General features: G+C 34.5%; 1 protein-coding gene across 3 annotated transcripts in view; it reads right to left on the bottom strand.

Moving 5' to 3' along the window:
• LOC132105917 (IQ motif and SEC7 domain-containing protein 3-like) overlaps positions 1 to 15,027 on the bottom strand; it is a 149,871-nt gene that overhangs the window by 90,741 nt on the left and 44,103 nt on the right. For all 3 annotated transcript variants that reach the window (XM_059511453.1, XM_059511455.1, XM_059511456.1), the window contains exon 2: positions 13,197 to 13,274. In XM_059511453.1, the coding sequence (XP_059367436.1) occupies positions 13,197 to 13,274 (78 nt within the window). The remainder of the gene's footprint in view (positions 1 to 13,196; positions 13,275 to 15,027) is intronic.

The raw sequence follows: 15,027 nt of genomic DNA, 5'->3' as shown, positions 1-15,027 counted from the left end.
AAACAGGTGAGGAGTAATTAATCAAAAACCATGTAAACGAATGAGGACTTGAAACAAGAGGAAGGAACACAAATCCCTAAATGTGACACTATGATTGATTGATTGATTGATTGACTGACTGAATGTGTGAGTGAAATTAAAAATTGGATGGATAATTTTTTTTTCAATTCAGTTATGAAATCATAATTTTTTTTAGCTTAGTATGATCCCTAAAATAAAAAGTTTTCTTTCTTTTAAGGATCTTGAGACTTTAATCTGTCAAAAAGACTGGACTGTTGTAATTAATTTTACTTAGGAATCACTCAGAGACATCTCCAGATGGTACAAAATGCTGCGGCAAGACTGCTGTTTGTTTACAAATCTATGGCAGGTTTGGCACCATCTTACCTGTCTGATCTCCTCTTGTATCATTTAATCCTTTGATGTCATCAGATTCTTTGTTGTTGTGGGTACCTATGATGCGCTTGAAACACAAGGGAAACATGCTTTTTCGGTGGCAGCACCTAGGTTGTGGAATCATTTTCTATTGCACATAAGATCGTCCTCTTCTTTTCAGGTTTTTAAATCCTTACTTAAGACTTATCTTTTTAAAATGGCTTATAGTCTGTAATAATTGTTGTCTAGTATTTTGTTATGTGTGATATTATTCATATTATAAAAATTAAATTAAACACATTAGTGCACAATTTTCCACACCACAATCAATCAAGCTCATATCACCAGCAAACATACACTCATTTACATCCTTCTCTTCACTCTCTGAGGCAGAAGTCTCAAAACTCATCCTTTCTAATCACCCTACTACTTAGAGCTTAGAAGCTCTAAGACTGGCAAGAGTGGAATCTAAATCTTCAGTACTTATCCTGCTTGATCTGTCCGCTGCTTTTGATACGGTTAACCACCAGGTCCTCCCTATCAACCATACTGGCAAAAGGCATCTCAGGAACCACACTTCAATGGTTTTAGTCTTGCCTATCAGATAGGTCCTTCAAAGTATCTTGGAGAGGTGAGGTGTCCAAGTCACAACATCTAACTACTGGGGTGCCTCAGGTTTCAGTTCTTGGACCACTTCTCTTCTCTGTCTACATGGCATCAATAGGTTCTGTCATTCAGAAACATCAATCCTGATGATCCGACGGCTATTCGCATCTCAGCTTGTCTAACAGACATTTCTTACTGGATGATGGACCATCACCTTCAGCTCAACCTTGCCAAGACAGAACCGCTTGTGATTCCAGCAAACCCATCGTTTCATCACAATTTCACCATCAAGTTAGGCACATCAACCATAACTCCTTCAAAAACAGCTAGAACCCTTGGAGTTATGATTTATGATTAGCTGACTTTCTCAGACCACATTCCTAAAACTGTCCGATCCTGCAGATTTGCTTTATTCAACATCAAGAAGATCAAGGCCTTTCTTTCGGAACATGCTGCACAACTCGTTGTTCAAGCTCTTGTTCTGTCCAGGCTGGACTATTGCAATGCCCTCTTGGCAGGTTTTCCAGCCAGTTCTATCAAACCTTTACAATTAATTCAGAATGCGGCAGCAAGATTATTTTTTAATGAGCCAAAAAGAATACACGTCACACCTTTGTTTATCAATTTGCACTGGCTTCCAATAGCTACTTGCATAAAATTAATTGATGTTTGCCTACAAAACTACCACTGGCTCTGCACCCATTTACCTAAATTTGTTACATCAGAATTATGTGCCCTCTAGAAGCTTGCATTCTGCAAATGAACGTCGCTTGATTGTGCCATCCCAAAGAAGCACAAAGTCACTTTTACGGACTTTTAAATTAAATGTTCCCTCCTGGTGGAATGACTGCCTCAACTCAATCCGAGCAGCTGAGTCCTTAGCCATCTTCAAGAATCGGCTTAAAACCCATCTCTTCCATCTTTATTTGATCCTCTAACTTTAACACTCACTATTCTAATTCTATTCTTTAAAAAAATCTAACTACCATTCTAATCTTTTTCTATTCTATTTTCTTTTCATTTATTATGCAATTGTGTGTGTGTGTGTAAAGACCTCTAACACTAGCTTGCTCTATTCTTTTTTTATTCTATCTGTTTTGTTTTTATTTAATATATTATTTAAAAGCCCATGCTACGTGTACAGTGTTAACCTAACTGAGACTTGTTATAGCACTTATATTTCAATGCTACTTTTGTTGTTTTTGATTGCTTCGGATAAAAGCGCCTGCTAAATGAATAAATGTAATGTAATGTAAATGTAATATTAGATTAGATTAGATTAGATTAGGTTAGGTTAGATGAGAATATTTTAGATTAGATTAGATTAGATTTGTGATCTGTTTTATATGGTTACTTGTATTATGTTTTTTTTTTTTTGTGCAGTACTTTGGTCAACCCTGTATCAATAAACTAAACAAAGAAAAGAAAAGAAAAGAAAAGAAAAAAAGGAAATCAAAGGGAAACTTCAATTTCTCAGTTGTTTCTTCTAGAATTAGAGAACAAATAAGGAATTTCTCCATAGATTTCTCCTCTGTCTTAGATATTTTTTTCTTTCCCTCCTGTGACAGATTTTCCAAAGTTCACATCTATTTTATAGCTACACTTGATGCATGTTAACACTTGACTCTTGATTCTCAGACCAATTCATTTGTCCTTAATGAATTGTTATTTAGCTCTTCCAGCCCTTGCAAGATCAACTTAATCAAAATCAGCAAAAAAAAATCAATCTTTATTAGGCCCATACTGATATAGTCTGGGTGAGGTGCTTGGACACAGAGGGTCGAAACCACCACTGCTCCCTTCAGTGTTCAACATTAACCATTAGACAGAGGAGTGGGATGGTTTATCGACTCACAGCTTCCTCTCTGCACATCTAGCTATGAGCTATCTCACAACAGGCCATTAGAAGGAAAGAAGGAAGTCTAACAGATAAAGTGTAAACCTGCAGTTGAATCAGGCATCTTGATGAGTTGGAACATTGAGCTGTAGTTAGAGGACACTTCACTGCAGTAAAAGTGTCCTTCTCATTACCTTCACTTTCCCTCATGAGAATTCTCAGGGGACCCAATTTGAGACTGATAAATGGCAAAATATTAGGATCTCTCTCTCTGTCTCTTCTTTTCTCACTTCTCACCACAGTTTATCAGCTATCTTGTCACAAAGTAGAACTTAAATACCAAAGTAATTTAACTTTAAATTGTTAAGTGCTAAAAAGAGCCAGACATCCATTTGGATGACATCCATTTGTGATGTGTTAGAAAGATGTCCTACAGTAACAACAACCCCAACTCACTACATACTTCTGGAAGTTTCAAACGCAATTCGCAAAAGTCAAATGAGTTTCCAGGGTAAAGAAAAAGGTGACTTATTAATTGTATGATAAGGTTGTACAAATGAGATTTTATGATTTTAGCTAACAATGCAACGAAATGTAAAACAGCTATGAATTTCCAGGGATGACCCTTACTTGTCCCTTTCCCTAAAGCAAAACTCACTGTTAAACACACTTCCTTCTCACTTTCAAAATATTTTCTTTAAATTTCTAAGAGAATTGCAAACGGAGAGGAATGGAAAATGGTGAATTTGAACAAGGCTTGAATTTGAACATGGCTTGATTTATTTTAGAATGTTGTCTGGCTCAACCACATTATATATATAATAAGGAAGGACTTAAGTTAGATCTAGAGATCGTAATATCATACAGACTTGGTGGTGGGGCAGTAAGTGATCTTCAATGTGCAACATCAGCTGCATTAAACACTTACACTTTTGTAAACATACCATCCAAATCTGAATGGCTGATGAAGTGCTTCTAAACACTGCAGTGCATTGCAGGTGAGCATCTTCCCTCTCTCTATTTAGCAGTCATTCACTTTTCAATTGGCTTCAAAATCTCTAGACACTACATGAGTGAAAGACTTTTTCACAGCACAGCACTATAGAAATAGTTATTGCTTCCCAGGTGCATTCTTCCATCAGTGGAAGTTTATGAATAGCATCAGTATGCATTGGCTCCCCACATCTGACAAGGATGTTGGTAAACTCACTTTATTTTTCATACAGCCTGGCTGCTATGTGTGTTTGAAGAAGTTGTCCAAATAGCATATCATCTAACTAATATGACAGCACAGTAAGAAAAGCCATTCATTTCTGACTGGATCTCATTGCATCAATTAACAACCGCAACTTTTAAGGTATTTGCACACAGAAATTCTAAAATTTTCGTCTGAAATTTTTGCACATTAAAAAATTCATACGATCTCATGTTGTCAATCACATTTACACACTGCCTACAAAATTTTCGTCTGTCAAAAAATAAATAAATAAATTATTGAATCAGTTATTTCGGTTGTCTATGTTTTTGTATCCGTAGCAAGCATTTTGATATAAAAAGGATGAAGAATACAAAAAGATTAAATATTAATAAAAAAATAAATAAAGAAAACATGAACATTTCAGACTCAGTGTGCAAGGACATTTACGGTTATTTCAAAGCCTTGTAAATCCAACATCCAGAGTCTTAAATAGTAAAAATCTATGGATTCTTGTAGTTTAGTTATATGTTTATTTCAAGGGTTATTCTAGAGACATGCCTGAAATTTTCCTGCAGAACAGAAAATTATCTTGTATTTTAATCACAGAACCAGCTGTACTGACAATATATATATATATATATATATATATATATATATATATATATATATATATATATATATATTAGTACTGGGCAACAATTACATTTTTTATCTAATTGTATTGTTATGCACAAAACTAATAATGCATTTAAAAGTAGCACTTTTTGCATTTACAAGTGTTGCTATAACACTTTAAACAAATAAGGTGCTTTTTTTACGGCAGTATTCCTTTCCCATAGTAGCAGTTGAAATATTTATTGTAAATCTTAACTTATAACATTAATGTAATTAAATTAAATCTAAAAACAAGCTATTTGTCACTGCCAGGACGTTAACATTTTTATAGAAAATATTTTATAGTTTGTTATAGAAAAGCAAGTTATGCCCAGAGTCAGAAGCCTCGATCATAACATTATAACAGGCATCTTCCTATTAGAAACCTGCATGATCACGGGACCCAACGTAGCAGAGTGCGGCGCGGGACAACATTTGATGGGCAGGTAGAGACTCGTGTGTGTGGGATGCAGGAGAATAATTAGGGTGTGGTCACACTAGGCAATTTTAACCGTTTGTTTTACTACTGTGATCACTCCATGTAGCAGTCCCTGGCTCGGTTGGAAGAGGTGGGCAAGAGTACGGTTCAGTTATACATAGATCAGTGAGTGTGCAAGCTAACCGCGCCAGAGTGCAGATCTTCCGATACATGCTGTGATTGCGTGAATATTTCTGAGCGGCAGAAGGCTGTGTGTTACCGCGTCCCATACGGCTCAAAATAATAAACTGTGCTGAGCAAGAACTTTTCTGCTGTCTTCACGGGCTATCAGAAACTTCCTATTTCCTATTTATGAAGTTGTGATTACAAGCTCGTTGCATTCTTTTCTGTTAAAAATAACAGTGGACAGTTGTTTTTGAATGCTGATGCTTAGCCTAAATAATTGAGAGCAACCCCTCCTGTGACCCATGATTTTTCTGTATGTGTATTCAGAGCCAGTGAGCAACAAACTTTCATAATAATAAAAAACTGCTTGAATGCGCGATAAAATAATTGTCGCTGTTAATCAATAAATGCGTTAATGCGACAATAACACATTAACTTTCCCAGCCCTAATATATATATATATATATATATATATATATATATATATATATATATATATATATATATATATATATATATATATATATACATATATATATATATATAGTAAATCTTGCTTTATATATATGAAGCCAATTCCAATTCTCTTTGGATGATATTATGCACTGTAGATGATGATAACTTCAAACTCTTAGCAAATTTCTGATATTGCTCCACTATTTTTCACCGCAGCATTGGGGGAAGTGGTGATCCTCTGCCCATCTTGACTTCTGAGAGAGACACTGCCACTCTGAGAGGCTCTTTTTATACCCAATCATGTTGCCAATTGACCTAATAAGTTGCAAAATGGTCCTCTGCTGTTCCTTATATTTACATTTAACTTTTCCGGCCTCTTATTGCTACCTGTCCCAACTTTTTCGTAATATGTAGCTCTCATGAAATCCAAAATGAGCCAATATTTGGCATGACATTTAAAAATGTCTCACTTTCAAAAATGTCTCACTTCTATGTTATCTATATTCTATTGTAAATAAAATATAAGTTTATGAGATTAGTAAATTATTCCATTCCTTTTTTACTCACAATTTGAGTGTCCCAACTTTTTGGGAATTGGGTTTGAATATACCCTTAAGAACAAGGAGGAAAGGCAAATCATTTTTGAAGCAGACATGGTGACTCGAACCAAGAAACAGTGGGCAGATGTTTTCACATTTCTAAGCATGACTCAGGTCTTTTGTTCTCACTTTCTAAACACATAGAGCCACACACACACACCTGAGATTGTCTTTTCTTTTTAAAGCCTGACTGTGAAAGCGCGCATGTCTGCACGTCTCCCCGCTGCTGCTTCTGTTCCCATGACAACAGCACGACAAGCCAGCAAGGTCACAGGTAGCGGCGACAAGTGAAATCATTTTGAGACTATGTGACAAAGGAAAGAAGGTCAGACGGAGAAATTAATGTAAAAAAGACAGTAATTAGGAGAATTTAACATTCTAATTACTAGTGCATTTGTGTGTTCATTAACCTTTGTGTCTTGAATGGGCGTTTCACAGCACCTGAAAAATGACCTTTTAACTCTGTGTAATTGCTCTGTTTTAGTCTACCCCCTGACCATATCATTATCATTAATAGACAAACTGTTACCTTTACCTGGTCTTGAGGCAATGCATTGCAGACTGCACGTTGTATAATATATAAATGTTGCATTGTTTATGGAACGTAATGGATTTGCACAATTATTTGCATGACATAAACCAAAATGGATTTTATTTCATTTTATAAAAGATATTTTTAATATAGAATTTAACAATTCTGCAAGGTTTGAGAATGTTTCTGTAATTGTACTTACAAATACATTTTTTAACTGAATTTTATTTCATTTTGTTAGGAAGAAAATGGTAGGTTTGGGTGTTGTAATTTCAAATTGTCTTCAAAACAATTTTAAGAAATACGACAAGAAAATGTGGTTACACTTTATTTTAAGGTGTCCTTGTTACAGTGTAAGTATACATTTATCTATTGAGTAATATTAATTAACTACATGTACTTGCTTTATGGTTAGGGTTTGGTTTGTGGTTACTTACATGTAATTATGCATAATTTATTATTATTATAATTGACACTTTAAATTAATGTTACCATTTTAATTTTTCAGTAATGTTACAGAAAATATTTCATGTTCTTGGAAATATAAAGTTAGAAAATGGGGGAAACAACAGTTACCGATACATTAGAAGAGAATTGCTCCTAAATTAATAATAAATAAAAATACAAAACAAACAATAATATATATATATATATTAACACATTCAATTCGTTAAACTGCATCCTAAGATTAAAATGTTTGGGAATCTACTACACTGGTGGTACTGTATATTTTAGATTGACAAAGCTTCATAGATTTCTCAAATTTGTAAATAAAAACTGCTTCTCTGTTCCCAAACACAGTCACAATCAACTAGTTAAGAACTATTGTTTTTTTTATTTTTTTATTCTGTCTTCAACATGTATCTCCTCACCTTTCTGTTTCAACAGGAAATACATCTACACAAAAAAAGAAACCTGCACATGTCATTTCATGTGGTCTCCAAAATGTTTCTTCCTGGCATAATATTGTGATGGTATGTGGTCATACAGGGGTTGAAGATCTAGAAACACATGACTTTTGTAGCCAAAATAGTGTGAATTATGTGTAGATCAGTTAAACCGGCTTATTGTTTCTCTTTTAGTATTATTATGCACCCAGTATGGTTATACTAATTAACAACTTGTTAATTTAATTAACAAAACTCTACAAGGCCAGCACATTAAGTGAACCAACTGTCAGAGACAGCAGGTACAAATGTGTTTGGATTATAATCAGACTGTGCTAAAGCTAGGTGCTTTTGGCAATAAATCTAATTGCATTTTGTACTGCCATTAATAGTATTAAAATTAGTAACTGCAGAAAAGATCTGTGGAAATATGTTAATTCCAAATTTAAACTGATAACTGAATACTTCATGCAATACAGGAAAATACATATATATTATTATTTTTTTTTTATAATCAATGAAATGTTGCAGACTTATATTGCATTGTTTTTATCACCTATTGTTAGTGAGAGTTGAATGACTGATTATCTGTTTAGTTACTCGGATCATCATGCTAGAATGTGCGAACTAATTTGTATACTACATCTCATTAAAGCGTGCCTAAGTGCCGAGAGGAAGTGGTATTCAATTGAGAAAGTCAAGAATATGATTGCTGTCATGCTTCTTAACGGTAATGAAGTGCCATAAAGAACTTGTATTTAATTTTCAAGTTGATACAAGACAATACATTTTCATTTTAAATGTGATCTCGTGAATAAGTAATATTCATACATAATTAAATTCCTATCAATAGCGTGAAGTTCTAGTACACAATCTGGAAGTTGTAAATGAATCTCTGTGGGGAAAATAATGTTTTTGTGGCAAAATATTTACTGAAATGCTGTTGATCTTGTTTAATTGTTTTGTGTTTAAATTTGAAATATGGTCCTTCGAAGTGTATTCGTTGTTTTTAGTGTGATCCTTCTTGAGTTTGTTGTTTTATGATGCTTTTAACTACCAATGCTACTATATGTAACCATTTGACCATGTTAAAAACATCTTCCTCTAGAATTTCACAAAATTTTGCAACAAATAAAAAAATAAATGAAAATCTGCTGATTCCATTTGGGGCTGGTAATGAGATCACGTTGTTTTAGGTCAAGGCCTGCTTTGGGTTAATGTGTGCTCTGTTTGTATGGGTATTAATAAACCAAAGTGTTAAATGGTGCTAACATAACTTCCCCCCTTTTTGCAGTGATGATAACATTTACGTTTATAGATGTGGTGGACACTTTTATCCAAGATGACTTACTTTGCAGCCATACAATTTATACATAGACTATGTATTATTTATTTTGTTATCTTAAAGAGAAAAGCTGCTAGTGACTCGTAATAAAAGACATCACATGCTACTCCTGTCCCTTCATATGTTATAAAGGCCATGCTGTGTGTTTTTATAGGAGAGCCGCAGCTGCTGCTTGTCATGGTTGTTTGTCATGTTTCCTTGAAGCAAATGTTCTACCTGTGATTCCCTTCTTCCTGGTCTTGACAGATATTAAACTAACAATACCTCTCACAGCATTCCCAGACCAAAGAAAAAAAGCTGCAAACAGTATCTCAGCTGCAGCAGTGGAAAGAACAGTATCTGAAGTTTCTCTAAAGTGGAAATAAATAAATACATATTTCAATAATAATAATAATTCTAAGAAGAATTATAATGCAATAAAAAAACTCAATAACAACTGTAAATGAAGGACTAATTACAAGAGATATATAGATTTAGATTTAGATATACAGTAGATAGAATGAAGCCCACAATATGTACATTGTTGTTACCAGGGCTGCCAGGTCTGTGTAACAAAGCCACCCCGACTGGTATTCAAAACATACCCAATCATGGGTGAAACTATCCCAATTGCATTTCTGGGGAAAAGGGCTATACAATTGCATCAAATTTGCATTATGGAGGGTCAAAACCTCCTTCCCGGGTTTCCACCTCAGCTTTTGGTTGGCAGGGGCCTTTGCTTCAAAACTGCAGCATCTTTATAAAAGTAGGACAATTCCGCAGGAAAACCGAGGACTTGGCAACACTGGTTATAACATTCACTGCACAGTTTTTACTAGGCATGTGTGGAAAATAATACACTATGATGATGTCTTTTAAGATTTTCATCGTTGTGATTACCATATGAAGCAAAACTTCCCCACCAAGCAAACCCTGAATTCACTATGAGATATTTTATTTATTTTTCATGTTAAATAAGATGCACATTTATTAATGATTATTTGATAGAGTGTGTTGAAAATTACTATTTTAAGATTGCAAGAAAAGCAGACACACAAACACAACAAGAAGCCGCTACTCTACGCCATAAACATGCAGAGACACCATAGGTAGTTTCCACTCAAAGCTGACTATGAAGGATGAAACGTGATGTTTGTGATGTGTAAAATGACTAAACTGGAGATCAGAGATGTTTTTCTGCCAATATGCTGATATTATAAACACTTATGGCTATGGTTTTTGTTAACATTTCTAACACAGGGCCAAAATGTCTGACTGTGGCCCCTACTTCAAACTTGTATTTCAGATTGTTCTAACTCAACACTATCATTTTTTTCATTGTATAATCAGCTGGACTGACAGAAACTATCTATCTATCTATCTATCTATCTATCTATCTATCTATCTATCTATCTATCTATCTATCTATCTATCTATCTATCTATCTATCTATCATCTATCTATCTATCTATCTATCTATCTATCTATCTATCTATCACACTTGAGGTTAAGCTAGCTGTATCAGAATGAGTCTTGTGAAGAATTGAACTTAAGTCATTCTGTTTTATTTCATACAATAGTGCTATTTTTACATAGTAGTAACAGCATTATAACACATATGATGAAGTGGTGAATTATGAGTGCGCAGAAGATGGCATGAATGAATTGGTGTTTCTGAGTGCAGCGGTGTGATGAGGAGAGAAACATGAACACTGACCCACTGACAAACAGTCAAAATTGACAGACAACAGAAAACGAGAACTAATCTTCTTGAAAAGCAAACAGCCAGCAACTCAAGGACTGCCGTCACTGCCCTGTCTGAAGTGGTTTGCTTCTCTGTACCGGAGAGGTCCTTGGATTTGGTACTGAATGTTCAGCACTCTTTCTGCAGGAAATGACTTTTTATTTTGAATTAAAATGATAATAATAATAATATTTAGTACAGTAAATGGGTTTATCTACCATTTATTTTAAATTATTATTTTATAATAACCCTTTACTTAATGGACTTGAGCAACATTAACCAACAATAAAAGATTGTATTTTGTTAATTAACTGTAATAAATATAGTAACAAATGTACTGTATATTGTTAGTGCATATTAGTTAATGAATTAACTATTGACAACTAATGAGACTTTACTGTAAAGTGTGTACAGAGAAGTTAATACTGTTTCCTTTTTGAAAGTAAGCTCAATCCACAGTGTACAAGTGGAAATGAAGGACTGTAACAGTTTATTTTACGCATAAACAGTAAAAACGAGCCCAAAATAGTAAATCATGATGTAAAATACACTGAGTGATTTTAATCAAGTCAAGAATATAATGAAATGCATAGTTCTGACACTAAATTCTGATTGTATGAGCCATGTTTGAAGATGCTGTTAAATTCCAAGTTGTTAATAATCTGCCATGCTGATATATTGCTTGGAAACCACAAACAGCCTACAGGCTAATGAACTGTATTACTTGCCAGCCATATTTATTACCATTATTATAATTATTAAATATAGCTATTTACATATAATTAGTGTCTTTTAAAAAGAACAAACTGGTGTCTGCTCTTTGATTGTCTTGGAAAAATATAACGCATGGTCTCGTGTTATTTTATTTTATTTTTTTATTTTTTCATTTAATGTGAAGCAGACATTAGGTTTTGGCAACAAAATATATTTTTTAGAATCATGCCTCCTTAAGCTAATCATTTGTGCAGCTGGAGTTATTGAATCTTCTTTCTCAATTAACACCAATGAGTGGCCGAGGATTTGAGGCTCATACAAACACGTTCCAATGAATAAATGCCATGTTAGTTCCACCTCTGAAGTACACACTGTCAAGACAAACCTAAGGGAGATGTGTGTTCGCATTTTTCTTCTGTCTTTCAGTCTGGCAGTCTTTCCAGGTCTAATTCAATAACTTTTACTTCAATCTTTCACGTTTACGGTGAGATTTAGAGGCGTCTCAGCGGGCGACTGCAGTGTTCAAACCAAACTAACAATGGCCAGTGCTTTGGGAGAGAAAGGCCATCATCAATACCAGTTTGCTTTAGTTGCTGTGCTCATCTCTTCTTCTTCAATACAACCTTTCCAAACACCCAAGATCCACAGAATATGGAGTGTTTTCCTTAATGACTATTGACGACTTCCCACCAATTCAAGCCACTATGAAGAGCTGCACAACAACAGGAATTAAAGGTTTATACCTTTTTATAATAAACCTGATTTACTATACACTCACATAATATGAAAAAAGGCAAATAATGATTAATCTGACAATAGTTTTAATACCTCAATTATGAATACATAATAATGCATCATATTACACACCATAACCGTGTCTACACAGTTTGACAAAAACTTGGTTTAAATTTTTGCTGTGTTACCCATTGTCGCCTCACTGTTTATCTTATATAACTAAATCTTAAACATTTATATTATTCATATAGCATACGGTATGTGTTTACCCAAAGTGACATCAAATAAAGTGGATGCTATTGACTGCTTTACAAAGCATTTTTTAACAAACAAATTAATTCTCTTTGGAAACTTACAGCTTACAGAAACTTACTTTTATATTTGAATAATTGCTTCAAATGCAGATTTGATTACAAGATCATAATTAATTACCTTGCAGTTGTTTTTGGTTTTGTAGCCTTAAAAAATAAAAAAACCATCAAGTGACTAAAAAGGCCAGAAATGAGAATCTCCAGTTGATTGATTTGAGCATTCAGCACAAAGCAAGATACTTATCGTGATCCTTGTGTAAACATGGTTATGCTAACAGAATAGGGAATTACTCTGACCAAGGTTTTTGTATCCTCTAGCTAAACCAGCTGAGCGGAACGTGTGCCTACCGACAAACATGGCAGTTAAACATTAGATACACGTTTTCTTTACGCCTGATTTAGAGGGAAATCATATCAGTTTTTGCTCTATAAAGGCCACAGCTTACTGTGATAATGGGGACTGAATTTACTGTGAGGAGACAAGGCATGAAAAGACTCACAACCACTTCAAGACGGGTATAACTAGAGAGGCAGTTGTGTTGCCTAGCAACATCAGAAACAGTCTTTACTATGGAAATGGAGTTTTTGGTCAGGAGGCACCAACCAACCCCTCCTCCTACCTGGGTACACAAGCCTGAGAGTCAGACTCAGGGGCATCTGGAGCAGGACAGCAGAACTGGTGTAGAACCGTCTGGTTCCTGTAAGAAAAGAGATAGGGAAATGGTCACGCTAGAGTGTAAAGGCTTTTTCCTAGACTCATTATTAAGTAGAACGAAAGTGGGTCATTTTGCCAATACCTCAATCCCCAACAAGAAAATTGTGTGAAAATACTGTAACACATGAAAAGTGGTAGGGAAAGTTTGCAGTAAATATCATACTTTGGCTAGTTATGCTAATTCAAGTAATGTTTTGGAACCAAAATAATTGGAAAATAATTATTTCTCTACCTGCATATTTGCATACCTCCAATCGCATACCTTTGAAATGAACACTAGTGGACATAAAACACCAACAACTTTCATCCCTTTTTACACAAATTGTGATGATGGGGCAGATTATCGATTGATAAGGATTATTTTCATATAGTTTCTCCGTCAAGTATCAGATTATACGTGGTGTGCTACTATGACACAAATATTCTAGAAGCTGACCTAGCACAGCTTCACACAGAAGGATACTAGTGCATCTGTCTTTGCACTGTCATAGTTGACTGTCCTGTTTACTGTGTAATGAGTGTTAAATGAAGGCATCTATTTGTTGCAAATCACAGAATAGCATAGCAAAGCTCACGCTGTGAGGCCAAATATAGCTGACTTCATACATGTAAATGACATCATTATAGGCCAACCAGTTAAAAACATTAGGTTTTAATAGTTTATTGTGCTATATCAAATTAACCCATAGAAATGTAGTCAACGTTTTTTTTTTTTTGTTATGTTGCTCTGGCAGAAATGGCAGTTGCATTCTTAAAGCTGGTGATATAAATATAGTCGACCCATGGATAAACTCAATGAAAAATCAAACAGTTGTTTCAGCTATTGATATGATACTTTATCTCATGTGATTGTAAAAGCATTTAAGCATTTAAACACTTTACACATTTAAAATGTAAGTATTTTTGCTGAATTTCACACACAGGTGAATCTTTGCATTAAAACATTATGGGCCACAATAAAGTTCAATGAGTAACAGAGGGTCTTTACAATCACTCTAGCACTCTTAAAAAAAAAAAAACGCTTGCTCCTTATTGTCTGTGAACTAACTGTCTATTACAACAGGCCATTTTTCAAAACATAAAAACATTACTTTGACGGTTAATTTGCAATGCCATGATGTCAGTGCAATTCACATAATAGACTACTGTTGTTTAAAGAGAAGTTTATAGTGGGTAAATATGGAATTGAGTGTTGTGTTCACTATATAATTGTTTGATTATTCATTACTTAATGACTGTGTTTGTTATGGTTTTAGAGAGAAAAAAATCAGTTAATTGAATTAATAACTCGAAACACAAGAGTGGATTTTAATCTTCAATTAGGTCTTGAGTCTGAGTCCAAGATCATGTTTCCAAGACTGACCAAAATTCCTACTTGACTAGAAAAACAGTACTCATGGAGTAAGAGTTTTGCTGGTTAGCATGGTCCAGATATCCCGATGGTAGATGTAATTTATCCATTGTGGGTGCAAAAAGCTTCCTTTTCCATTGCCAGTTATTTCCAATTAGCCAACAGATAAGCTTTCTGCAGATATGATTGTCATAATCAGTGCTTCAAATATTTAATGTTTTCTTGTGAATGAGCATCCACTCATAGGATAAGAGCTATAACTTTAGGCACTACAGCCCAAAATTGTACATGAAGACACAGAGAGATAGATGAAAATGTTATTCTGAAAGAGACCCGTTAACCGTGAAACCCCTGACCTCGAAACTTCTCTAAGGAGGACACCACG

This window comes from Carassius carassius, chromosome 26 (genome assembly GCF_963082965.1).
Source record: "Carassius carassius chromosome 26, fCarCar2.1, whole genome shotgun sequence".
Lineage (NCBI taxonomy): Eukaryota > Metazoa > Chordata > Actinopteri > Cypriniformes > Cyprinidae > Carassius > Carassius carassius.
Note: the sequence above shows the minus strand (reverse complement) of the source record. Positions and strands in the feature narration are given on the sequence as shown.